At 56.2% G+C, this 26,645-nt stretch overlaps 1 protein-coding gene across 4 annotated transcripts in view; it reads left to right on the top strand.

Annotated features, from left to right (window-relative positions):
- The window catches only part of NOL4L (nucleolar protein 4 like), a 384,060-nt gene that overhangs the window by 56,850 nt on the left and 300,565 nt on the right, over positions 1-26,645 (top strand). For 2 of the 4 annotated variants that reach the window (XR_013761981.1, XM_079128163.1), the window contains exon 4: positions 1,478-1,587. Coding sequence is in view for 2 of the 4 variants with exons in the window: in XM_079128163.1 (XP_078984289.1) it covers positions 1,478-1,587 (110 nt within the window). In the remaining 2 variants the exon portion in view is untranslated. Of the gene's footprint in view, positions 1-1,477; positions 1,588-3,958; positions 4,704-22,833; positions 22,979-26,645 lie in introns of those variants that run through there. The other 2 variants (XM_079128164.1, XM_079128166.1) reach the window with 2 other exon arrangements.

Genomic DNA, 26,645 nt, shown 5'->3' with positions numbered 1-26,645 from the left:
CAAAAGATTTTTCCAAAACTTTTTCATCATCTCCAACAGAAACTCCAGAAGTAATTCTCCATCCCCATCCCCATCCCCACCCAGGAGCCTCTGTTTTACTTTCTGTGAATCTGCTCATTCTGGCGATTTCTGCCACGTGGAATCGTACTGTGTTGACCTGGTGTGTCTGACTTCTTTCACTGCCATAGGATTCTTATGGCCTCAGGGACCTTTCCGGCTCTGGAGGGGCACGTGTGGTGGAGTGTCCTGGAAGAGCCCCTGCCTGTCACTCGGACTCCTCTGTGGGGCATGGTGATGACGGCTTTGACTAGTTAGGAAGTTGTTCTCACTCTTCTCAGATCCCAGCCCAGGGATGGGAGGGATCTTCTGATCAAAGGCCTGGTATTAACATGAACCTGGCCCAAGGCCCTTGGAGGCTGGGGAAAGCCCAGAGCAGCTCATCAAGACTACCCCCCCATCTTGAGCAGGGGTTTCAGGAGTGGTCGAATATTCCTACCTTCTGACCCACAAATTCCTGTGGTTCTACAGAGGAAAAGATCAGAAATATGGACCAATATGTATACACAGAGATGTTCCCTGCAGTGCTGTTTATAACAGTCCCAATGGGCAACAGCCTACATGTGATCATAAGGGAATAACTTAAGTCAATTATGGTAAAATATGACACAGTTATAAAAATCATATTTGCAAAGCAAAGCGAGAGTTTTGATGGTGACAAAAATACCTATGACAAAATGTTAAGCAAAAAAAAACACTTTTTAAAAAAGCACACTATAATTCTCTGTATGCATTATATCAAGTATGTAAAGAAGAAAAATCACAGGGAAAAAATAAACAGAAGCATATGCCAAACTGCTTGGTGCAATTATGGTTTTTAAAAATGTTTCTTTACATTTTTCTGCGCTTTGCAAATTCTCTACAAAAAGAACATGCGTTACTTTGATCTCCAGGACGGCACGGCCGAGTATGGCAAGATAGGTGCTCCGCTGTGTGTGACCAGAGAGAAGGGCGGGGGCAGAGGGGCTGGGCCTGGTTCTGCCGGGAGCCAGATGGTACCTGAGGGCGCTTTGGTGGGGTGCCCTGGAGCCAGGGATGGGGTGGGGCCGTGGCAGGTGTTCACAGGAAGGGAGTGTAGACCAGAGGCTGTGCCACGCAGCCAACACCCTGCCTGACAGAAGCAGCTGCCCAGCCGCACGGCTGCTTCCTGGGAGCATGGAGTGTCTGTGGCTAAGCCTTCCACATTTCAAAGAAGCCACAAGTTCACATTTTCCAAGCATGTGACATTAAACACTAGCCCCTCACTGACAAGCATTCTCAACCTCCAGGAGCCCATTTCTACCAGCCAGATGTGGTGGCCACTGACAGGTGGCCTCTGGCCTGCTCCTTCCCAGAGGTGGCTTCTTGATCCACAGGCTCCACAGGGGTGACGGGTCCCCAGCACAGACTAAATGGGGTTTCTTCTTGTTCTCCCTGCCAGAAAACGAGCCTCCATCTCCTCTGGTCTCTGGGATCATTGATTATAACATGCCCCTCACCTCCACGTACTTGAAGCAGATGAAGCTGAGGGTGATGAATTCGCAGGAGCAGGTAAGGCCCTGGTCCCCCTTGCCCCATCTGGAGGCATCCTAATTTGCCTGGCTGTGGCCATCTTTCCTATACTTGGGCCTGCCGCCTGTGTAAACACACTGGAAATCAAAGAGACCCTTATCTGGTCATCTGGGCTGGGCAGTCAGGCAGAAAGGGGAGGAGAGGGTAAGAGAGGATGCCTTCCTCCTTGGAGGGTCTGCTGGGCGCTGCTCTAGCCGCTTGGCCATTGCAAAACTTTCCCCAAGGTCACGTGGGGCGGGTAGGCAAGAGCTTGACCTGGATTCGGGGGTCCTTCCTGCCCTGCTCTGCCCACTGCAGAGCCTTTCCCTGGGGAGGTGAGTGGGGGGTGAGGCCCTGGCTGCCTGCCTGTGACCTCTGTCACTCTTGGGGCCCAGACAGGCCAGGAGGATAGGACTTGGAAAGTGGCCCGGGCCAGATAAGGCCCTGGGCCCCCCTGCTGTCCAAGACGCCCAGCTGTGGTTCGCCAAGGGCTGTCAGGCACCATGGAAACTGGCTATGAAAAGAAACTCCTTCCTGCCTCCCTACACGGTCCACCTTCTAACCCTTCGCAAAGCAAGTAGCCCAACTGTCTTTCACAGACGGCCTGGGACTCTCCCTCTGCTGCGGCCTGAGACCAGGCCACCGATTTTCATCTCCAGCTTTAAGGGCTCTCCCTGTCCGGTGGTCCTTGAGGCCTGCTTGGGGGAATGTGCCCTTCCTCCCTGAATGAGGGGCGACTGGAACTCAAGTCTGACTGGCAGCCCAGGTGCCTGCTGCCTGGCACTGCTGGTGACAGCGTGAGCATGCGTATGCAGGGCGATGGCTCGAGGCTGGCCTCGTGGTGACACAGTAAGACGTGCTCGGGTTGCACTGGGGCCTGCCACCCAGGTCGAGGATTTAGGCTGGTGGGCTTGGGCCAGGGTCGCGCCCTCTCGGGCTGCGCCAGGCTTAGCTCCTAGACCTGGATGGAGTCCGCGAGGCTCTGGGAGCAGAGCTGTGCGCGTCGGCATGTCCCTCAGCCCTGGCTCCTCCCCCAGAGGGCCTGCTCCGCCGTGGCCGTGTTGCTGTAGAAATGTTGCGGGCCTGGGTTTCCGACCCACAAAGACCGCGGCACCCTTGCCACAGGAATGCCAGTCAGGAGGGTGCCGCCTTTAAGTCATAAGGTCTCAGCCCACCGAGCGGATCTCTGCTGCGAGGAGAGACTGGGACCCCACTTCTCTCACTGTCCCCACCCCTCACCGCACCCATCTGTCACCATGAAAACAGAGGCACAGCCCATGGCTCCCTTCCTAGGACGGGCTGCCGGAGTCTGCGGCGGTCAGTGTGGCTGCCATCCCCCTTGACTGCATTATGTTATGTTCGGTTTGGTGAAAGAACCTCACTGTGCTTGACTTGCATCTGTGGAAGGAAGGGGTTAACACTGCATTGGGTGAAAGCTTTCACGAGGGTTTGATCATTTGCCAAGTATTTATTTAGGGCTTCGTGGGGATGAACAAACAACTGTGTTCCTAGGCCTTCTTATGACCCGTGGGGAGACACACCAACCAAAAAAATCGTGCACAAACTCCCAGCTTGTAGTGGGTAGCTGTGAGCAGTCAAGGAAGTGCTAATCAGGCATCAGGGTGCAGCTGTGAGGCGGCTGGGCAGGACACCTGGCACTGTGGGTTCTTAGGGTGGGGTGAGTGGACTGGGGCAGAGGTTGGGAAGGCTTGCTGCAGAAAGGAGTGGTGGATCTGAAAAGAAGAGAATTATACAGCCTGTGCAAAGGCCCTGTGGCTTCAGGGAGGATAGGACCTGTAAGCAATTAGAGAGGCTGGTGTGGCTGGGGCAGAGAACCTGAGGCATTCTGTTGCTGAGCAAAGAGGGAAACAGCACAGTGTTGGGCCTGTGAGCCTTTAGTGGACACCTGTGCACAAACTGAAGCTCATGAAGTATGGTGGCCAGACTGTTCTGGTAAGGTACAAGCTACTCCCAAAGCAAGGGAGGATTATGGGAGGCCTATTCCAAAGGTGCTCTGGAAGTCCCGCTGGGGCTGAGGTTGGGCTGGCCTCTGAGAGGAGCCAGCTTGTCCCGAGTGCTTCAGGAGATCAAAGTACAAACCCTCCTTGCCACCTGGGAAGGGAAGCAGCATCTCCCTTCCACCTAGGCCCTCTCACCTGTCAATCTCCAGCCCTTCCCGAGCACGAGGAATGCTCAAGGCCTCAGCCTCTTAGGCAGCGCCATCATCCCTGTTTTATGGCCGGGCACATGGCAAAACAAGAAATCACACTGCTCACCAGATTTTCCATCTACAGCAGCACAGAGGGGCCAAGGACCAGAAGTCTTTGATTCTTCAGCTTGAGTTGGAACTAAAAATACATATCCTTCACAGGAAGGCAGACAGAGCTCTCCTTGGCCTGGGGGGCGGCCCCCACCTCCACAGGCTCTTCTGCCCTCAGATCCTGTGTCCCGAGGCAAGGCCTCCTCCTATTACTCTGACCACAAAATGCCCACAGAGGACACCTGGTGTGCGTGCAGACCACTGATTCCAATGGAAAATGAACCCCGGTCTAAGGTAGCGGGGAACCAGGGTGAGTAACATCGACGCAGAACAAAACTTCGTCTACGAACTGGATGAGAATCCCTTGCCTGGCACAGTGGCACGTGCTGGTACTCCCAGCAATTCAGCAAGACTCTGCCTTAAAATAAAAAGTAAAAAGGACTGGGGGCGTGGCTCGGTGGTTAAGCAGCCCTGGGGTCAATCCCTGGTACAAAAAAAAAAAAATCCCAACAATTGTTTTTCTTCACATTACACAAGCAGGAGCCTGGCCTTGAGCACACAGCAAACCGGCAGTGGGACTTTCTCGAGGCTGGACAGAATCACGTTACCTAGAGTCCACTTGTCAGATGAATGTGCTAGAAAATAAGTGCTTCCTCACAGAGGGTGTTAGGTTATGTGAAAACCCAAGACACCAGCAGAGGGCCGTGCAGCCTAGCCCGCCCAAGGCCCTGGGTTTGATCCCCGAACTGCAATCAGTCAATCAATCAATCATTAATAAAGGTAAATAACATGCAAAGAAAAAAGATTCTTCTCAAGGTCTGGCTCCGTGCAGCAAATAGCTTTAGTGTCTTGAGCATGCAAGATGGTGGGGGGCAGACTATGCCCTCCGGGAACCTTCTCCTCGATTAACACAGACCCCAGAAGTTGTCATTAAAGTGGCCGAGGTGAGCTGGAAATAGTGTACGGCCTGATAAAAGGGTTTTTCCCTCCTCAGGAACACTCATGAAGGGAAAACTGAAACCCCCTTCAGGGTGCATGTGAGGAGTGCATCTTCTGGGGCTTGAAGGAGGATTCTGAGGAGCGGGCCCCTGAATGGCTGAGAGTGTTCATGGATAAGATGCGGTCCCAGGGAGAGTGCAGGCTGCGCTCACAGCCAGTCAGTCAGCAGGTGCGTCCCGAGCCACTGCGCTTCCAGGTCCCCTCCCGGGTGCGTACCAGATGCACCCGGAGGCCGCTGGCCACTCCTCTCACCAGGCCACTGGTTCTGTTTTCTGTCTCATTTGTTTTTCTTTGGCCCTTTCTTTTCCCTAATCATCCTAGTGACACGTGGCCTAGAGAAAAAGCAGTGGCCAAAAAACAAGAACGTGGTGATAAAGATCACCAGCATTCCCCAGAGATGGCTTGAGAGCTTTGCTGTCTTCCCTTCCACACTGCTGGGTAACAGGGCACGGACCTACTCCACCTTCCGCCCCTGAGTTCCCGGTGCTCGGGGTCCACCCTCTAGGTCCTGGCGTTTCCACCTGTCAGATACGGTGGGCATCACTGGTTCCCGCCTCTGTCCCTCCGTCCATGTGCTACTCTGAGCCAGGCTCTTCTCCAGATGCCAGGAGGCAGAGGTGACCAGGCCGCACCCCTGCCCACCTGGCTCCAGTCCAGTGAGAGAGTAGAAAACCCAGATCTACTCCTTGTGTCTGTTGGAAGAGCTCAGAAGAGGGGACCGGGGCCGGGTCAGGCCGCCGAGTTGCCAGCGCACCTGCTCTGTGGCCAGCTCTGTACACACCCTGCCCTTTGCCTTCAGGTCTCAGCTGGGTCATACCGTGTCCTCAGTCCACAGATTGCATGACTGAGGCTCCAGAAGGCTGAGCCCTGCTCACCCGACACGAGCAGGAACAGAGCCTGAGCGCCTCCATCCCCAGAGCCAGCTCCCGCCAAGTCCCCACGCCTGTTTCTCCCACGCTGACCCTGGAGGAAGTGCTCATTACCCAGCAGACCCTGAACCGCAGGCTGTGGGAGAAGGTGCTCTTGACAGAGGCTGAGGAGCGCGGGGGAGGCAAAAACTGGCCTGGGACTTGGGAGCCGCCCCCTCCCCCGTCAGGGGTGCCAGGGGCGTTGCCCCGACCTCAGGTGGCTGCCATGTCGTCTGCAAGGGCGCTGGTGGGATTGGCGGCCACGGCCCTGCTCTCTCCTGCCACCCCGGTGGGCGTCCCACTCGCGGGCGGAGGCCGCTCCTCCCCACGCGGCGGCCCGACTCCGCCCCTTTCGGGTTGCGCACCTGCTCTGTGCTGGCCCGAGGGCAAGGCTGCCCGCGCTGCCTTCCCTCCGCCTCCAGTTCTCAGAGCAGCGCCCACATTGCTGTCTCCCAGCGCCGCGGAGGCCCTGTGCCCCGCCTCCACTGTCGGTAGAGTTTTCCCTGGGTCCTGGGCTGCGGAGGGCCCCCAGGTCACACCTGGGCACCCACGGGGTCAGTTGGGGTCTCCAAGTTATCGGCCCTCCTGCTCCTGAAAGCGAGCCCATGCGCAGCAGCGACTGGCACGCTTTCGCCAGATTCTCGCCGCCCGGTGTGTGTGAAGCCACCCCCTGGCATCCGGCGAGCGATGCCAGCTTCACCCCCGGGAATCGGCATGATTCGGGGCTCATTGCTTCACCTCTCGGTGCGCTTTTCCCCCATCGATTACTTGAGAGTGATGATACACGGACTTCACAGAGGCGTCCCAGGAGGTGAAGGACATCCAGCAAGGTCTGTGCTTGGCACCATGCTGGGCACCTCGGAAGCAAGACGGCACCAGCAGGGCCGCCTGCACTGAGGGCGGGCACAGCACCAACAGGCACGCCCAGCGGCCTTGCCCACCGCCAGGGCCACAGGAACGTGGGACCCAGGGCTGTCTCCAGGAGCTCTTCTAGGAGACAAGATGGCAGCCAGGGGACTGTGGCCCAGGACAGAAAGCCGAGAGAAGAGGATCCAGAAACCTGCCGGGTGGCTCAGGGACACTCCTTATCCTCGTCGTGGGATTCAGGGAGGCTGAGAGACAGCAGCCCCAGCAGGACCAGGCTGGGCATGGCCAGAGCCCAAGGAGGGCAGAGAAGGGCCTTTCCTGGAGCCAGGCCTGGAAGGAGCCCTTCCTCAGCACCAGGCGAGGATTTCCAGCAGGCCTCTGGGTCTCCTGCCTCCCCAAGTGGAGAAAGAAACAAGCGCCCCGGCAGCTCAGGGGATGGAACCCAGGGCCCCACACAGGGCATCAAGTGCATTACCACTGAGCCCACCCCAGCCAGCCCCCCGCATTCCCTTGGGGAAAAAAAAATACCACCTGTGGTTAATACGTGTGACAAAAAATTTGCCATGTAGGGCTGGGGCTGGGGCTCAGCAGGAGAGCACTTGCCTGGCACTGGGTTCCATTCTTGGAACCACAAAAAAATAAATAAATGTAAAAAAGGTTGCCATGTAAATCACTTTTAAGTATATGATTCAGTGGCACTGGGTATATTCACAATGTTGTACAGCCGTCACTATCTGGTTCCAAATTTTTCTTATCACTTCACATAGAAACTCTGCACCTGTTCAGCAGTGACTATCCCTTTCTCCCTTCCCCCAATCCCTGATGGCCTCAATTCTGTTTTCTGTCTCTGTGAATTCCAGATGCCTCACACAAATGGAATCATACAGTATCTGCCCTTTTGTCTGGCAGCTTTCCCTTGGCATGATGTTCACGAGTTTGGTCCATATCACAGTATGTGAGAAGCCCATTCCTTTTCATGGCTGAATAATATTCCACTGTGCAGGCACTGTTTTGTTATCCACTCATCTGTCATCGATGGATATTCACTTCCTGGCCATTATCTTTTGGACCAAGTGGAAGACATGAGGTACAAAAGTGGGATCCTATTTCTTATCTCTCCAAGCCCTTCCCCCTGTTTCTTTTCTCATGAACTTTCTCCACCTACCTCCTGCTCAGAAGGACCACAAAAAAACAATCAGACCCAAAGGAGGAGCTGAGTCAACAGATGACAACGAGTGCCTGTCTCTTAGTCAAATGGCACCTGATTCATAGGCTTCTTGCCTCAGGAACCCATGGCACTGACTTAGAGAGCCAGGCTCAGGGCCCTGAGAGCCGTGATGGTTTCCTCCTTCCCTCTGCACCCCAGGCCAGGTGATAGCTTGAGAGAAACAGGACAGAAGCATTGCCTGTCTCCTGCTGTGGCTCCACATGTGTGACCTTGGATGGTCTCCTAAAGAATCAGACCTTCCAATGTGTTTCCTTAAATAATCCCCAGGGAACAGAAATAGAATGTAGAACTTATAAACCAGTGGAAAAAATAAAACTTGATCAGTCCAGAAAGAGTTATGAAATGGGGGAATAAAAGAAGAAACCACCAAAAAGAGGGATAATAAATAGAAAACATAAAGTAAACTAACAGAAACAAGAATGACCGTCAGTACATCACAATAAACGTATATGGGTTAAATTCCATTCACATGGAGTCAAAAAGGCTCGGACTGTCTTAAATGGCAAGATCCAACCATATGATACTTACAAAATACATTTTTAATGGCACAGAAACTGGAAAATAAAATAAAGAAAGAGCTGTGCTATCAATGTCAAACAATCTAGTGCTGGAGGCAAAAAGCACTGAATCGGGCAAAGTGGACAATTTGCTACTGACCGGGGCACTGCCTCCCAGGAAGAGCACAGGGGTCTGCCCTTGGCGAGGCGGGCGTGCTGGCCGGGTGGGAAGCCCTGCAGGGAGCAGCCCTCTGCACCTCCCAACCATTGCTGCTGCTTGCAGTTCGGGTTCGGGTTTGCAGGCGCCACCTCCTTAGACCAGTCTCTTCAACTCTGTGCCTGCTTCCACTCTCTGCTGATGCACACGGAGCGGCTCGGGGAGTGGGGGGGTCTGCTGCCTCCGCCACTTGGGCTTAGGTCCCCTCCTCTGCCCACTGGGCTCCCCTGCCGAAGCACACAGGGACCCTGTTCTCATTGCCCTGCTGCCTCTGCCCTTCTCCAGCCCTCACCACTGCCTCCCTCATCCCTGCTCCACTGCCTGCCCCCTCGGACACCCTCAGCTGACCTCTGGGATGAGCCTGCCTGCCCCTCGTGCGGCCGAGCCGAGGGCCCCCACGCTGGCCCGAAGGCACAGGCAAGGCTTGAAGGGCCTCCGCCATCCTTCTAAGATCTGAGAATCTGTAGCCCCAGCCTCTTCCTGTCTCACTGAATCTCTGGCACCGCAGAAGGTTTGTGCTGTGGCAAAGAAAAACAAGAAGCAACTGACCTACTGACCTTGACCCCAGCTGCTGTTGGGATTTCACTGGTCAGAGCATGCTCCTGGGAGAGGTCCCAGTGGGGGACACGCACCCGGGAGCCACAATCGGTTCTGTCTTGTGCCCCTCAGGCCCTCTACCAGAGCCCCAGGGTGGCTGGTCCACAGAAGTGGTGTGTTTTCTTTTTTGTTTATTCGTATTCATTTTTATTTTTATCTGTAGAATTCACTTTTTTAAAAAATCATATCAAAACAGCAGACCCTGTGCCAGCCTCCCCTCTTCAGTTTTTAACCCACCGAGAAGGTTCCTTTTCTTTCTTATCTCTCGGGCGTCTCTTCTGGCATTTACCACCTATTTCTCCGTAATGGGCTCATCCTTCTGGTTCTTGATTTTTCAATTCGGACTTTTGTTATTTAATTTCTTCCCGCCTCTCCCAAACACACTGTTTCTTTCCTTGGTCCCTTCACAGATCTACACCTCGCTACTTGGATAAATCACCATTCATTATTTATATTACCAGGACCGTGTGTGTATTATTCATAGCTGACCCAATTAGCATACCGTGATTACATTTCTTTTCTTTTGATTCCCCAGACTTAGCCGTTGCCTCTCTTTTCCCATCCTTCCCTTTTATCTTTGATCTTGCTTATGCTGTGTTTTGTTATTTTTATTTTTATAGGCTCAGAGTTACCCATTATTTTTCTTTGATGGCTTCTGCATTTGACTCTCAAAAGGGTTAAGTCCACTCCACCCGCAAGCTTCCTTCTCGTGGCCTCAAGTGTTCTTCCATTTCTGTGATAGTTCTTTATTGAGAACAGTTCTAGACGTACAGAAAAATGGAGACAACGGCTCCCCCCTTGCCCCGGAGCAGGTGCCTTTCCTGTCTGCGACATCTCGCCTCCCAAGATAGTTTGTTACTACTCACGAGCCAACATGGATACATTATTGCCAACCAAAGTCCACTGAGATTTCCTTGGTTTTTACCCAACAGTCTCTGGGATCCAGGACTCAGTCCAGGAGACTCTATAAAGGCGCCTCTGGGCTGTGACAGTGTCTCACTTTCCTTGTTGTGATGACCGTGATAGTTCTGAGGAGAACATGTCCAGTGCTCTTAGGATCCGGGCCTCCTGATGCTCTTCTCAATACCGAGCACCGCATGCAGGGGGCATTAAGAGCTGCCCTCGGTGGCCCAGTGCCCTCTCCCCAGGTCCTATGGTGGCGACATGCTATCACGGTGACTTAGGATGCGGTATTGGCCTTGATCACCCCTGACTGAGGTGTTGTCGGGCTGTCACTGAGCTGCTCGTCTTCCTTCCCTCCGTGCTAAATGCTTTGGAGGAAGCCACCGTGGGCAGCGGCCCCTGAGTGTGGCAGCCACGTTTCTGAGGAGGCCTGTGGCGAAGGGCCGGCCTTCCCGTGCCTGGGCGATGGTCCCCTCTGCCTTCACCTATCGGCGGCGTTTATCTCTCAGCATGGACCCCTGCCCTTTGTTTTGCATTTTGGGTTCTATTTTATTGTTCTGGTTACCCCAGTTTCGACCACTGGGCTGGCCAGTCGGCTCCTGGTTCCCCGAATCCCCCCCAGGTTGGGCGCTCCTGTTTGGTGGCGCTGTTTCGGCACCCGCCCCTCCCCCTGACGCTTCCTGGCACTTACGGTGCTCCAGGCCCCTCTCACCTAGTCCTGCCCACGCACCTGGAATCAGCCCTTTCTCCAAGGAGCTCTGATCCCGTTTATTGTAGAATCATATTAAAAGACAAGATCAGGGTACCCACCGAGCTTATTATTGGGGTGTCCTTTCTCTTAGGCCTTCTCAGTTAACAGCCAAAAATAAAGACGTGTCGTGTTTTGGTTTTCACTCTTTATATTTGATCTTTGACCCATTGGGAAAGTATCCTGGATGTTCCGAGGTGAGGCTCCTGCTTACCCCTTTTGTCTCAGTGTCTCTAGTTAAATAACCTACTTGGGGGCTGGGTGTGGCGCAGTGGCCGAGCGCTGGCCCAGCATGCGGGCGGCCCTGGGTTGGTCCCCAGCGTGGCAAACAGTAATGACGACGGCGATAGACTCTCCCCACCGACTGGAGATGCCACACTTGTAACTGGCCACGTTCCTGTGTGCAGCCGTCTTTCCTTCTGTCCACTGTCCTCTGGCTGTTCTGGCCCAGCAGCGCTGCACTGTTTTGGACCATGTTTTAGTGTCTAGTAGGAATGGCTCCCTTCATGTGGCCTTTTTTAAAGTTTTACTGACTTGAAACTTTGAAAGAAAAAAACAAACAAACATTGCTTCTTCCATGCCTAGGAAGCACACATCCCTCCTCAGTGGCAAATACTCCTGTGGAGGCCTGGCCTGCCTGGCCGCCAGTTAAGCCAAGGTGCTTTTTACCCCAAGCCTGGGCATTCACCACACATGTGCAGGGGACTGTGAGCTCGGGCCCTGCCACCCCCCAGGTGGAACCCCGGGGCTATAAACGTGAACAGCCCGGCATCCCTGTCCTCCTGAAGATGGGGTCAAGCAAACAGGGTATTTCTAAACTCAAGAGGAGACATTTTCTTGGAAACCTTTTTCTAGAAAGGACAGTGAAAGGCCCGAGCCGGTGGCTCACACCTGTAATTGGGTGGCCAGGGCAGGAAGATGAGAAGCTCGAGATGAGAGGCTCAAGGCCAACTAGAAACGGCCAGGGCTGTGGCAGAGCGCCCCTGGGCTCAGGCCCCACCACAGGCTATGGAACATCCTCGGCTGCTTTCTGGAAACTCGCTGCACCCGCCAGAGACTCGGAGGAGACAGGCCTCGCTGCCCTGCTGCTCCAGCAGCCTGGGTTCAGAGACGTATGCATCTCTCCTCTCTCCTGCTTCCCTGGAGCACTGTGGGAAAGAAGCAGAAGACAGCCCACATCTTGTCTCCAGACCGGGTCCTGATGGGCAGTAGATCCTGCACCCGAAGGGCTCATGGTGCCTGCAGCTCCCCACGCCCCTGCACCCCCACAACGCGAGGATGTGAGGTGGCCTTTTAACTTCATTATCCAGGGGAAATGCATGCAGGGCCCATGATTTACTGGTGCAGGCAGGAGCGGGGTCCTGCAGGCGGGCCGGCCTGGGAAGCTTTATCTGCATCCAGGGAAAAGCTGAGCTGGAGGTCAGGAGCTGCTACCTGGGCCAGCGTACATCAGGCGAGCAGCTCTGTCCTCCCTGGGCTCTGACCGTAAACTGCCCCTGCAAGGGACAAGAGAGACCCAACAGGAAAGGAGGTATCCTTCCTGGGCTGGGCCAGGAAGGAGTGGCTGGAAACATCCGGATGGCCACTGAACTGGTGGCCGACCTTGTGACCCACCCCATCCCCATCTCTGGGCCCAGCCTGACCAAGGTCTAGAGAGGATTTGTCGTCTGTGGCCAAGTCCCACGTTTTATGTTTCGTGCACTAGATATCTTTGCACCTTCCTCTTGGTGGGTAAACGCTCTCAACTCAGCGCGCAGGGCCTCTTCCATCCAGAGCCAGCAGGCTGTCTGGGGAGGGCGCAGTAGTAATCGCGGCCTGTCCACGTGGGGCCCAGACAGGCCTCCCCCGGGAAGGAGAAGCCCTAGCCCTGACTCAGCGGTGGGCAGCAGGCGGGCGGCGGGGGCTTTGTAACCAGACCTGGAGGGTGCAGGGGGCTGCCGGCGCTCCAGGCTGATGTCTGGAGATCAATTAGAGATAATGGCTTCGGCTGGACTCGGGACCATGGCCGGCTCCTTCCTGTTGTGGCTGTTTGCCTCGCTGACAGCTCCTTTCCCCTTTAGGGTGGAGGACAGTGTCCCACTGTGGATTCACGCCTCCTGTTTACCTGGGTGCCGGCCCTGGGTGGGTGGCAGCACCAGATTGGGGTGGGTCAAGGACCCAAGTAGGAGCGACCTTCAGACCCCCAGCCTCGCTGCGACTGGGCGTTGCACAGTTTTAGAAATATCCCTCCTTCCTTCACCCAGAGATCTTTTTTTTTTTTTTTTTTTTTTTTTGGTACCAAGGATGCTTGACCACTGAGCCACATCCCCAGCCCTGTTTTGTATTTCATTTAGAGACAGGGTCTCACTGAGTTGCTTAGCGCCTAAGTTGCTGTGGCTGGCTTTGAACTTGCCATCTTCCTGTCTCAGTCTCCTGAGCCGCTGGGATTACAGGCGTGCACCATGACACTTGACTCAAAAAACATTTTTTAGGTTCCTACTTCGTGCTGGGGACACAGTAGTGAAGGAAACAGCTAACACGGCCACCCCTGGACACTCATGGGCTGTGGAGGCAAGAAAAGTCAATAAGGAAACATGCAGAAGTTAGAAGTTTGCGGGGGAGAATTAAAGTTGAGTAAGACAGGAGACGGGGCTTCCGAGTCAGAGGGCCTCTCTGAAGAGGAGGCGTGTGAGCCAAAACTGGACTGGAGGGCCAGCCTCTGCACGTGGCAAACAGTCTCCAGGCACAGGAGAAGCATGTGTAAAGGCCCTGGGGTGGGATGGGGATGAGGGGAGACATGCTGGGATCGGGGAGCAGTTGGCAGGAGTGGGCTCCCATTCGGAACCCGGCCCCGCCACCTACCCCTCCACCCTCCCGTTCCGCAGGCACAGGGCCAGGAGAGGCCCGCGCTTGGGTGAGGGCGCCGTGGAGAGTTGGGGAGCTGGCACAGCCCAGCCCCGCCCCACCGCAAGCAGCGTCCTCAACAGAGATGAGTACAGAGCCCAGCCTCGCTAGCCCATGGGTGCCTGGAGCATTCTAAGTGCCTCAAGTACAAGCAAGACAGAAAGAGAAGGTGCCCGTTAGCTGGGCTGCGACCCTGGCAGAGGAGGTGCCCCGCACACCTGGAAACCTTCCCTCCTGCAGAGTCCACAGCGAACAACTACACGCTCACCTCCCCCAGCACCACTATCCACCCAGCAGGTGCCCAGACACAGCACCACGTCCTCTTGCAGGAGCTGACACACTAGAGAAAAGGCCACATGGAAGCGTGTGGGGTCCCTGCTATTCAGTCCATCTGCAGAGAAGAGCACTATGATCAGTCAGGGATGATTTTGACTATGAGTACAAAACCTCAGCTGACCAGAGAACAAAATATGAAGTTATTTCACTCCTGAAAAGAGGAGCAGAGGAGCTTATTTTGATGCTAACACCTGCAGTGTTATCTTGGTGACTCTGCGATGTTGACCTTTTCCTCATGGTTACAAATCAGCTGCTATTGCTCCGACCATCTTACCACATTCAAGATGAGAAGAAGGTGGGAAGGGGTGGCACTTAGTTCAGCAAAGCAAAAGCTTTCCCACAAAGTTGACAGCAGACCTTTGTTGACATCTCACTGACCAAAACAAGGTCACGTTCTGCCCCCACCCCTAGCTATAAGGGAGGCTGGAAAAGAAGGAATTTTGTTTTTCTCCCCTCTGGGTTGAGGAAGACGAGGGAGAACCTCAGTTCTGGGTATCGGTTCAGCTCTCTTCTGCCATGGCCCGGGTGCCGTCCGCTGGACCTGACAATGCTTTTGGGTGTTAACATGCCAAGGTCTTGGGCAGGGAAAGGGGAAAGCAAGGGAAGGAGACAGAAGGAAAGGGAGGCAGGAGAGCACGAGCCGCGCAGCTCGCGGGCAGGCAGCTCCCCACCACCGGGGCGGAGGCTCCACCCGGAGGACTTGAGCGCCGAGGCATGAGTCCCGTATTGGTGGGAAAGAGACCCTCACCCCTCCCTGAACACTGGGATGGGGAGGGGGAGAAAGGCAGAAGAAAGCAACTGCAGGTGGGCGGGCTGGGCCGCCAGACCCTGCGCCAGCCTCCCCGGGCGGGCCTGGGTCTGCTCACTCCTGCACACGAGCAGGCCCTGGATCGTGGGCCGGGACTGTAGCACCAGTGACACTTCCCTCGGCCCCAGTGCTCCGTGCCCACCGGCCCCAGTCCAACCCTCTTGGGGCCTCCCCCCACCGCAGCCTTCAAAAGCAAGGCCCTGGTGGTATCCACCCACTTTAGAGATGAGAAAACCAAGGCTTGGAGCAGTTACATCATCTGCCTGAGGTCACGCAGGACGCGTCCCCAGTGCCCTGCTCCTCGGCTCCACCCCCACCCTGAATGCTGACCCCCAGGCACACGGACCCAGCACCTGTGAGGTCCCCGTACCGTAGCTCTGACCCGACTCCCAGCTGGGGCCTCCAGCTGCAGCTTCCTTGTGTGGGCCTCCCCGGCCCTGCCTCCTTCACAGGGCGCAGCCAGAGGCCCTCCTGGTTCCTGGGCCTCATTCCAGTGGGTCCCCTTTCTGCTCTGCTGGAGGTCAGTGATGCGCAGCGCCATGTGGGTGGTCTGACTCAGGGCCACCCTAGCAGGGCCCACCAGGCACCCGCACGGCCGGCTCCTCGCCCTGTGACGGTGGCGTGTCCCCCTGGACTCGCAACACCAGTTCCCTCACCATGGGGTAACTGGGTGAGTCGCACGTGATCTTCTCCCAGAGCCTTCCGTGTGCACGGTGGCATCATATCAACCTCGTTCTTTGCTGATTACATAAGATAGCATCACATACCACCCTGCACCGTGCCTGGCTAGGGTGGGTCACGGGTTGGTTACAGTGAGCCCCAGGCCACTTGGCCTTGGTGACTGGCCTGGCTGTTTATTTTCCCCCATTTCTAGAATTTTATTGAGCACACATTTTCTGCATTAACATGGAGAACACTTAGCCTGAGGTGGGCAGCTCAGTAAAACTTCCCAGACTGACCCCGTCTCAGGTGAATGTTGCCCAGATCAAGAAACAAAAGCTTGTCTGCACCCCAAAGACCCCTTGTGCCCTTTCCAGTCACTGGCCCAAGCAAAGGTGACCACCAGCCTGACTTCTAACAGCATAGGTTGGTTTTGCCGGTTCTGGAACTTTCTGGAAGCGAGCTTGCATAGCGTGTGCTCTTTCACACACGCAGGCTCCCGAGGGTGCTGGAGTCGTGGGCAGCTGCTGCTCCTCATCGCCCAGCAGATTCCACCTCTGTAGTCCGTCCTCCATAGGTGGACAAAGGGCAGCTTCCGTTGTGGAGGGCGCTGCTAGGCGGCCCTAGGGTGTGTTCTGCGGGGTCGTCTGTCCTCACTTCGTTGTGCCCGCACCCAGGAGGGGGAGCGCTGGGTCATGGCTGAGTCTGTACAGAGGTGCTGGAAAGAAGGCAACCAGGCGGGGGCCACTGAGGCGGGCCGCGGGGGCGTCACAAGCAAGGCTGAGCCGGGTGTGCTCCCTCGCGCAGAGCCCACTGGAGGCCTCAGGGCTGTGGGCAGGCTCCGTCAGAGTGTGGCAGGGAACTGTGCCCTCCGCCAGGGAATGGGCAGGAGGCTGAGTTCAGAGGGAAGGACAGCCCCTGGGTGACCAGCAAGGACCTGCCAAGGCGGGTGTCAGTGTGGCGCTCTGAGCTCAGAGGGGCCCGGATGTGGATAGGGCGGGCCTCGTTCTGCTCACGCAGTGCCCACAGGCCCTTCAACACCCAGTGTGCGTGTCACCTCCTCAGGGAAGCCTTCCTGGCTCTGCCAAGTCATCCTCACACCCTGGGCTCCCTTCTGAGCCAGCCATTGTCCAGTGCAAAGAGCAGTGGGCTCCCATGCCAGCGTCCGAAACCTCGGGTCACTTGTTATCTCCCTGTCCCTGCTGGCTGGCAGATTCCCCAGAGTGGTCCTGCGCCACATCCTGCACAGTGGGGACTCCATACACATCCATGGAAGGACTGCCTGCCCAGCTGCGTGCATGGTCAGAGGCACTGAGGGGCCACACGTGGCTGAGTGGGGGACAAAGACGGCGAGTCCATCACAGCAGACGTCCCAGAGAGGAGCCGAGGGCTAAGGACTGAGCAAAGCCTGGGAAGCCAGCCCCGAGGGCCGTGGCTCTGCTGGCAGCTGGGCGCGCTTGGAGGTTCTGGTTAGGAGAGTGAGAGGACCAGAGGTGAGCTGGCCGCCTTTGGAAGCCAGACGTTCCTGAGAAGGAGAACCATGGAAGTGTGATTTTTAGTTTTTGTTGTGGCCTTCAGGAAATTGGGCTCTTTTAGTTATATCCACGGTGGGAAGTTTCTCTAGGTGGAGGGGTGAGGACACAGTGTTGGATTGTCTCTCCTAGAGGTCACCGAAGGTGTCGAACCAACTATGAGCTTGCAGCCAGCTCGAAGAACCCCGGAGAAGCTGCTCCGGCCCAGGCCCCTGCCCTCTGCCTGCGGTTCAGAGTAGAGCCATCGCTTTCGCTTTCTGGAACTTTCTCCCCAGCCCCAGGTCCTCAGGGGAGGCCTCCCTCCTTCTCCAGGTCCTGCTGCACCTCGAGCGTCTGGTGTAACTGTCTCCACTGTGGTGTGGGAGGGGAGAGTTCATGGAGAGAGCCAGGTGCTAGCCTGACCAGATGTGAGCAGGTATTCTAAAGCGACCATAGTGGGACAGAGCATAGAACGGAACAGACATGGTCCCAAAATAATGGGAAATTAGTGTATGGTGAAGATGGCATTCCTAATAATGACGACTTCTCCAAAAGGACAGTGTCGAGGGCTGGGGTGTAGCTCGCGGAAGACACTTGCCCAGCATGAGTGAAGCGCTGGGTTCAATTCCCAGCTCCACAAAAGAAAAAGCAGTCATTAAAAAAAAAAAAAAAAAAAAAAAAACCCACTCCGCTACTCAGAGAAGATGAATTATGGATGGAATAAAGATCTTATATGACAAAGATATACATGTTCCAGAAGAAACTATGGATGAGCCAGGTGTGGTGGCACACCTGTTATCCCAGCAGATGTGAGTTTGAGGCCAGCATGGAAACTTAGTGAGACCCTGCTTCAAAATTTAAAAAAAAAGGTGGAGAAGTTACTTGGTGACTCAGTGGTAGAGAACCCTCTGGGACCAATGAAAAAAGGAAAGATCTAGAATCAAACCATCAAAGGTGGAACAGGAATGAACTTTGTTTTGACCTGCAATTCTAAAGCCCAAACAGGAAAAACAACAACAACAACAAAAAAAAAAATTTAGCCAGGTGATATAGAATTGTAATATTCCCATATGGCAGGAGAATTCTTATCACCAACAAAATAAAAAGACAACAGGAGGAAAATATATTTGAAAATATATGATAAAAGATTTTTTTCGTCTTCAAAGAGATCTTACCAAAATAATTACCAACAATTCAAGTAGAGAAAAGGGCAACCAATATAAACAAGTTTTTCTGAAAAACAAGAAGCGCAAGTGGTCAGTAAATGGGCACAGGCACGGCTGCACTCCCAGGGAGGCAAGGGAAGAGGATGCTGTCCCACCTCGCAGATGCGACTGCCGAGACCAAGCGGGTAGAGTGTGGCCTGAGAGGAGACCTGCTGGCCACTGCTGGCGGCGAGGGCAGGTGCCGCATTCGGACTGAGGGGCGTGACGGCAACTGGGGGGTTGGGACACTTAGGACCCTGACAAGGAAGAGCAGGAAAGCTGCCATTTCTCAAGTGCCATTTCCCTCTAGGGAAAAGACGGAGCTTGTGTGTGTGGCCAGCCTCTGAAGTCGCACACCCTGGCTCCCATAGTCCGGTCACCGTGACTGGACGAGAAGGGGTGCCTACAGGTGAGGATCCCTGGGGTCATCTCGCAGGCTGGCCGCCCCAGTTTCTAGTTTTGAAGGGAAGAATTTGGTGGCAGGTGCTGGGTTGAACGTACCCTCTGGTGACCCACCTGTGGATGAGGAAATGGGGCTCAGAGCAGCGGAACGGTGGCGGCCAGATGCTGTCCTGGTGCCAGAGCCAGAACCCAAACCCCATCACATTTGGCGAGACCCTTTCTTTTCCTTTTTCTCTTCTTCTTTTTTGGTGTGTTTTTCGTTTGTTTGTTTTTCTGAGACTTAAACCCAAGTCCTGACCCTCGCTAGGCACTGCTCTGCCACCAAGCCACATCCTGGCCCTTGGCTTCAGCCTGTTCTCCTCACTGGCCTCCCACGCCGCTCCTCCTTCCTTTTAACCCCAACCCTGTGACCTAAGAACAGGAGTCAGAGTGTGTCCTCGCCACACTCCCAGAGTTCACCACGTGGCCCCCAGGCCAGGCCGCCCTTGCCCCCTGCTCAGGTCCCCAGTCTCCCCAGCTCACCTTGCTCCAGCAATGCCTGTCCACTGGCTGCTTCAGCCACCTGGGGCCAGGGCCCAGGTGGGCTTCCCCTGGGAGGGAGCGTCCCCATCACCCAGCCCCTTGCTCCACCTGTCCTGTCCCCACTTCAGCTCTGATCTCCTGGACCCGACCAGGACTCACACATTGCATTTAGCTGTTATTTCCCTTCCGTCTCATGATTTAGAGCAGTCAGATTAGTGACAGTGAACATTTTGAAGAGTCCAGGACCCTGGCATCGTGGAGTCTCTCTTTGTGAGTGTCTGGTTGTCTCCTCATGATCAGATTCAGACTAAGTATATAGGGGCAGAATGTGACCTGGAGGAGCTGCCAACATGGGCAGTGCTGTTTTCTGTCATGTCCCTTCAGGAGGTGGCCCCATCCTGTCGGATGGCCCCACTTTGGGGCCAGCTGATTTGATTGCTTGGTCGGGAGGTGTCTGCTCAGTCACTCCATTAGGCAGGTACGCTTTCCTCTGTGTCATTAATGGGTAATCCTTAGTGACTGGGAGTAAATGGCCCTAAGATGTTTTGAGATGCTTGAGGGTGTCTGCTCTTATCGCACCAAGGCTGTTATTCCTGGTGGCAGCAAGACTCAGGGTTCCCCTGGCCAGGTCCCCGCTTGTGCTTATAAGAGGCTGCCCGAAGGCCTGGGCGGCCTGACAGGCTCCCCAGAGCATGTGCCACACATCTGTTTACAGAAAGCACCCACTGTCTGCAGAGCCTGGAGGTGGCAGGAGGGCAGTGTCCCCCTTCCACAGACAAGAGCAGCTGTCCTTGCCAGGGGCTCCGCCCAGACTGGGGCCAGAAGAAGGGACACATACTGGGAGAATTAGTGGTCAAGAAACTAGGTCACCCAATTCCTTGTGGGGACCCATGCTGTGGCCACTTTAAGGAGAGAGGCACAGGACGCTGGAAACAACCAACCCAAGGTTACTCGGGCAGTGGCAGCTCATTTAGGGACCGGGTCTGGGAGGTTGCTCTGGGCTGTGACCACGCAACCCACCTAATCACAGGGCTGCCAAGCAGCTGGTTCCTCCAGGGCTCCCAACTGCTTTCAGTGGGTTAAGCAGGGCTGGGGCTGTTTTATCTCAGGGATGGTAAATGAGTTCGCATTTTATGCCGAGAGAAAATCACCGCTCTGCCCTCCTGGGTGGCACTAGCTCTCTTTTATTAATCGGAGAAAAGGCGGGTTATCTGGGTTCAATTCCACCTTTGAACTTCAGTTGGATTTGGCTTTATATTTCAAGCCCAGATGTCCACCATTGCTGTGAAATAGTGACTCAGGCCAGGAGAAGTCAAAGGTCTATGGAAATATGGGGAAGAGACAGGAAATCTTGAGTCTGAATGATCTGGTTTTCAGAGTGTGGAAGGACAATTCCCATGTTGGAAACACCCACGTTTCCCTGGATGAACTGAACAGAGTTCTGGCCACTAATTCATTCTAAAAATCATTACTGGGCACCCACATGTGTGGGTGTTGACTTAGTGAAACCTCCAGACTCCCACACTCCAGAGAATGAGAAGTAAAGATCTAATGGAGGAAACAAAAGTCAGTTGCTTCAAGAACATGTTTTGATTTCAGGAATAAAAGGTGCCAATGAGTAACATGCTTAAACCCTATTTTTAAAAGAAAGCATTGGGTTTATATTGGCAGAAAAATATTTAGTATGTGCAGAATGAAGGCTGTGTGCCCTTAATTTGAAGTGTTGTCTTTTTATTTTTCCAATGGGTGAATACTGAGCTGGAAACCTGTGGTGTTGTACTTCCAGCTCAGACCTGTAGAGGGAGCCTTGTCGAGAGTGTTCACAATGCAAAGCTTTCAGAGGAAGAAAGAAAAAGGCTTTTTGCAGAAAAAAAGTTGGAGGGTTAAAGGCAGTCTGTTTCAAAATTGCCAACAATCGCGGTGGCTGTCTCATTTTCTCTTCTCTGCTGGTTCCACTGTGAATGAGTTGTAGCGTAAAGAAGTCTATAGAAATTACCTTTCATCTTCGGATGCGACCAGAGGAACCAGGAGGTGGGATTATTATTCTTTTTTTTTTTTTTTTTTTTTTTTTTTTGGTGGTGGTGGCGGTGGTGGAGCATTTCCCCCATAGAATTCCACGAGCGTATCTGTCCCCCTTAAAACAGTAGCCTTATCCCAGCCTAATCTATTGCAATGGATGTTTGGATTTGGGAGGTGGGTGCGGCTGCCCCTGACCCATTTTCTCAGTCGGGGTCTAATTCTGCTGTTTGGGGACTATCGTGTTACGTTTCAGGCAGAATCTGAGGTGGCTTGGAGGTCCAGGACCAGGACCTCATTCCCCACCCAGCGACACCCCATCCCAACCGTCTTCTCCTGCACCCGAGGAGAAGGTCTGTTTGCCAGAAGGACCGCATCTCTGGTCCGCGTGGGTCTTCCGTCTCCTGCGGTACTGAGTCTCCGCGGACAGTGCGCGCCCAGATCTGGGATGGAGCAGCATTCCTGATATTATCCTATGACTTTACAACTGCGCACCGTAAGGAGCCGGCAGTGTGGTCTGGTGGAGCACAATGACCCGCCGAGTGGGGCGGGGGACAGCGGAGGGAGCCGGGAGGGAGCGGGCGGCGGGCGCTCTAGATCTCCGAAATGTTTGGGTCGAACAGGTGAGCGCAGCCTGGACACTTAGGCGCCTACGGGGTGACAGGGAGGAGGGGAGCTGGGGCGGTGTAAACTAAGTGGTGGGAAAGAGACAAAGGAAGAGTGAAGAGGCGAGATGGTGCGGAATAGAGGGAGGGCGAGGGGAGGGGAGGGGAGGAGAGGGGGCGGCCGGTGGGTAGCGCGGCAAGGATCTCGAGCTTGAACTTGATCAAGAAAAGGGGGGCCTTGAGGTGGGGGGTGGGGACCCGACAGAGAGCCGGCCACGTGCCTGGCTTTTCCAGGCCAGGGTCTCGCTCCGACCTCCTGGGGCCGAGTCCCCAGGCCCGGCAGCCCCGCCCAAGGAGGACCCGCGTCCCCCCTCCCCCCGAACCGGAGAGACGCGTGGGGGTCTAGGGCTGTCCGAAGGCCCCGGGGCACCGAGAGTTCCCGACGATGCCTGAGTCACTTTCTTTGGGCCAAGTCTCCCTCTCCTGGCCTGGACGCAGACGGACTGCCGGTGCCCGCCCCCGCCCCCAGCCCTGGGACCCGAAGGCCTCCCGGAGCTAGGGGCAGGCACAGACCCCCAGCCTTCTTTCCCCAGCCCGGCCCCCCGCACGGATCTTCCTCTAAGCTCTTCTCCCTTAAGAGCGCTCTCCCCCCACAGAGCGCACGGCGGCGCGGCCAGCGCGCCCTCATCCCCCCACTACCTGGCCCAGCGCCCCCTCCTTCTTCCTCTTCTCCCCCACCCTCCTTTCTCCTCTCCCCTCTCCCTGGGTGCCTCCTTCCCCTCCCTCCGCCTCCCTCAGTGCCCACTCCTCCCTCTCGCCCGCCCCTCCACCTCCTCCTCCTGCTGCTCCTCCTACTCCCCCTGCGTGCGTCCTCCCTGCGCTCCCCTCCCCCCGGCCCCCGCCCCGTGCCCGGTCCCGCCCCCCTCCCCCGCCTCCCCGTGCCCGGTGCCCCCTCCCCCTTCCTCCCTCCCGGCCGCGGCGCTGCCGCCGCCGCCGCCGCCGCCGCCGCCGCCGCTCGCCTGGGCCCTCCCCCTGGCCACCCCCGCCCCCGGGCCGGGCAGTGACGCGCCGCGGCGGTGCCAGCCCCTCTCCCCGGGCGGCCGCGGCGGCAGCAGCAGCAGCAGCAGCAGCAGCAGCTGGAGCTGTGGGGCTGTCACCGCCGCTTGCCCCGCTCACTCGCGGAGCTCGGACGCCGGTCTCCGCCTCGCCGCCCGCCCAGGTACGGAGTCCGGCCGGGACCCGGCGATCGGGCCGTTTCCGGGCCCCGGGCCGCCGCCCCCTCCTCCTGCCGCTGCCGCCGGCCGTTGAGCTGCGGTTAGCGGGGCGGGGGGTTAGGGGGGTTCTGGGGAGGGGGACTCAGGGGAAGCTTCCTGCGCCAGGGCTGAGGAGGGGGGTGCGGGCGAGCGGCTGCGCCCTGGGCGGAGTGGGCTGGGGCGGGGGGTGGCGGGTGAGTGTGACCGAGAGTGGGGGACCGTGAAGGCTGACTCTGGGGCCGCCGGGTGCCCGAGAGGTGTGCTTAGCTCCAAGTGCTGGGGGCTACCGGCGCACCCCACTCCCGGGCCGTGCGCGCCGCCGGTCCTGGGGGGCGGTGATTGTGTGCGCCGCGCCGCGGTATTGTGCCGCGGCCACACCGTTTGCAGCGAGCTGGGCACCGCGTCCCGGGGAGAAAGACGTTCGCTGGCGGCGGGGTGGGGGCCGGGCTCGGGTTGCCGCTGCCTCCGGGAGAAGGGAAGTGGACTGTTTGGGGATGTGAGGACGGGAAGCTTTGAGTGGCAGGGAGGGGCTCCCCGTCGCGGCGCGGGGAGTTAAGACGCGGTTTGCAGAGTTGAGCCCACTTTGGCAGGCCCTTGTCCCTCCCCAGGGGGATCGGGTGCCCCTCTCAGGTGCACCGTCCGTGCGGAAGCCGCAGGCATCGGCGGCGTTTGACTCAGGGGCACACGGGGCTGGGGACAGCCGGCCGCCTGGAGGGCGCGCGCAGGGTTAAGTTGGATTTACACCTCCGCCCGCTACTCTCTGTCCTCTACCTAGTCTTCAAGGGCCGGATACTTTGGCTGGAGGGGGGAAGGGAGAAGGGAGATCTTTTTTTCCCCCTAATTCCAGCCGCTTGGGTTCAGAAGTGACCCTACTCACTCCAAGCTGCGTTTGCCCCAGTCTGGCCGTCCTACCGGTCGCCCCTACCCGGTCGGCCGTGCTTCCTGGGGGAAGTTCTCATTAAGCCTTGCTAATTAGCATTATTCCTAGAGAAAGGTTAAGGTTAGACCGTCCTTTTCCTTATCGAGAGTCCCCCCCCCCCAACCTCCAGTCCCCAGTCTGTTCTCCCTCCCGCTCCCCAAGAGCACAAAAGCACAAAAAGAAAGTGTGAAGAGGCGCGGATCAATGGAGAAGCCACAAACCCATTAATTCAAATGGAACCTTTTTCCCCCTCTAAAACATTGATTTTTCTTTCTGTCTGCTCTGAGGGGAGATGAATAACCTCCTGATTTCACCTGAAATGGTGTTTGGACTCTGATTTCCTCCTCTTTCTGAGGATTGTGACCTGAAATAGATTCTCCCTTGAGATAAAGCCCTACTTATCCCAGAATCAGCTGGGACCCCCTCCCTCCCGCCTGCCTGTCCCCCCACACACCCAAGTTGGAGGCCTGAGGAGAGGTGTTACTTCTCTGGAGGGAGCCTCTGGTGATGAGACCAGGTCCCCTGTCTTGACCCCTGTAACACGCTGGCTTCAGGGCTGTGAGTTGGTCTGGAGAAAAGGCCCATTTATGGCACAGGCCCCAGTGGGTAGTTTAACCGCCCCCCCCCCCCCCCCCCAGTAAATTACCCCTTCATTGGAAAGCCATTAAAGCCTAAATGTGTCCTTGAATAATACCCAGCTCCTGTCTGATCCCGCTGGGCTGGGCTTGCTTAGAGCAGGAGTTTAAGGCAGCACCTTCTGCTCCCATTGCCCTGTGGCTGGGTGTCCCAACCCCATTCAGCACCTTCCTGCCAAGTGTTGGCAACAGAGCACCCCAGGATCTTCCTCCCAGCCCAGAAGGCTAACTTTGAGGAACTTCTCCCCTGGCCTTGGCCACCCTGGGGCAATAGGGAGCTGGGCCTCCTCTGAGTTGCTCAAGAACTTTTTTGTCTTTTCTGGGCCCTTTTCTTGGAAGGACAGTCCTGCAGGGGATTAGCTCAGAGTGATTCCCCGCAGCCTTCCTTTTGGCTGGAAGAATCCCGCCTGCTGCAGCTCATCTCTCCAGTGTCCCTTTTAAAGAGACCCCCATTAATGGCAGGGACTGGGGGTATCAATGAGGCCCTCATGGTGAGGAATGCTGGGAAAACAGCCAGTTGCCTTTGCTTAGGAACAAAAGCCCATTTTACCCTCCATACACTAGTGGGAAGGTGTGGGAAATGCTCCCTCGCAGCACCCAGGCGTCCATTACAGCAAGGACAACAGAGCATGCACATGTGTATGTGAGCACCGTGTGGCAGACATTGTGTGTGTGTGTGTGTGTGTGTGTGTGCGCGCCGTGCAAGGCGCACACTCGGGGGGGGGGGGGGTGGAGAGAGGGAACCTAAAGTGTGGTGGGCGATCGGCTGCCCAGCCCTCCCTGCTCCACACTTCCTAGAAGAGCTTGTGCTTGCATGGCTGGTGAGCAGAGGAGGCCAGTTAGTAGGAAGGAACAAAATTGTGCCGGAGTGTCCCTGGAAGGCTGGCCTCCTCCCCTGATGACCAGGTGCTTGGCATGAAGCAGCAACCTCAGGACTCCAGGGGCCTGGAGCTGACTCCATCCACCCTCGTCTGCTCCTGGTGCAGCCCCAGTGCAACAGGGACCCCAACCCTGGCTTCTGTGGATCTTAGGGATTTTCCCCTTCCATTTCTAAGCCCTCTGATGAACTGAAGTGGCTGAGTCGGGGTCAAATATGGTTCAGTACCCTCTTGGCATGCTCAGCTGTGGTGTGCCACTGAGACGTGGAGACCGGGGGCCTCAGGTGCCCAGCACTGGTTGGAGAAGCTGCACCACTTTCTGCACTTGGTGCCTACCCACGGGGGGTAGAGCTAGTGCTGGGGCAGCTGCCTGAGCTTGGTGTTCCTTCCGGCCACCCAACAAACCTGGGGCCGTACAGAGAGGGGTCTGTTTCCTGCCTGGCTCAGAAACATCCCCTACACATCCCTGCCCCCACCCTCCTCTGAAACACACACCCAGGGCTCCTGGTCAGGGCTTATGGCTTACAGTTGCACTGAATTCTCTGCAAATCCTCCTCCTTTTTCTCTCTCAAGTAAGTGGTAGAGATAGAGTTACAGCTCCGAGGAAAGGCCTGGAAAATATTGTGCCAGGCACGCCCCTGGATCCTGAGTCCTGGAGGATGCAAATGGCTCCACTTCAGAGGCACCAGGAGCCCAGTTCCAGAGAAATTGACCCCAGTTGTAAAATAATCAGGTTACTGATAGCACCTGCCCATAGTTACAAGCCAGGGACACAGACCTGTTCCTCCGTTCTCCTCTGGTCTCCCGTGTTCTCCTCCGTGGCTGGGCAGTGGCTGCTGCCTCCTGCCTACGGAGGAGGAAGGGCCTCAGAGCTGGGTGGAGAGAAGCTGAACCTGCCCATGAATTCTGGACTGAAGATAAGAGCAGGGAGGGTTTGGTCAGCTCCTCTCTCTCTGCCCAGAGTCAGGGCTTCCAGGTTGGGGTGTGTCCTGGCGACTGACTGGTGCTACCTGCCAGCCCAGACAACTCAAGGGTTCTCTTTTCAGAAGGGCAGTTGGCCCTGTTGCCCTGTGACCCATGATGGCTCAGGCCCTCTGGTGCCCATTATATGATGGATTTCTATTGCCAGGTGGGCAAGGCCACAGGCTCCAGGGTGCCCGAGGGCAGAAGTAAGACAAACCAGGGGACAGCTGGCTGGCCA

This window comes from Sciurus vulgaris (assembly GCF_902686455.1).
Source record: "Sciurus vulgaris genome assembly, chromosome: 2".
In the NCBI taxonomy this organism is placed as follows: domain Eukaryota; kingdom Metazoa; phylum Chordata; class Mammalia; order Rodentia; family Sciuridae; genus Sciurus; species Sciurus vulgaris.
Note: the sequence above shows the minus strand (reverse complement) of the source record. Positions and strands in the feature narration are given on the sequence as shown.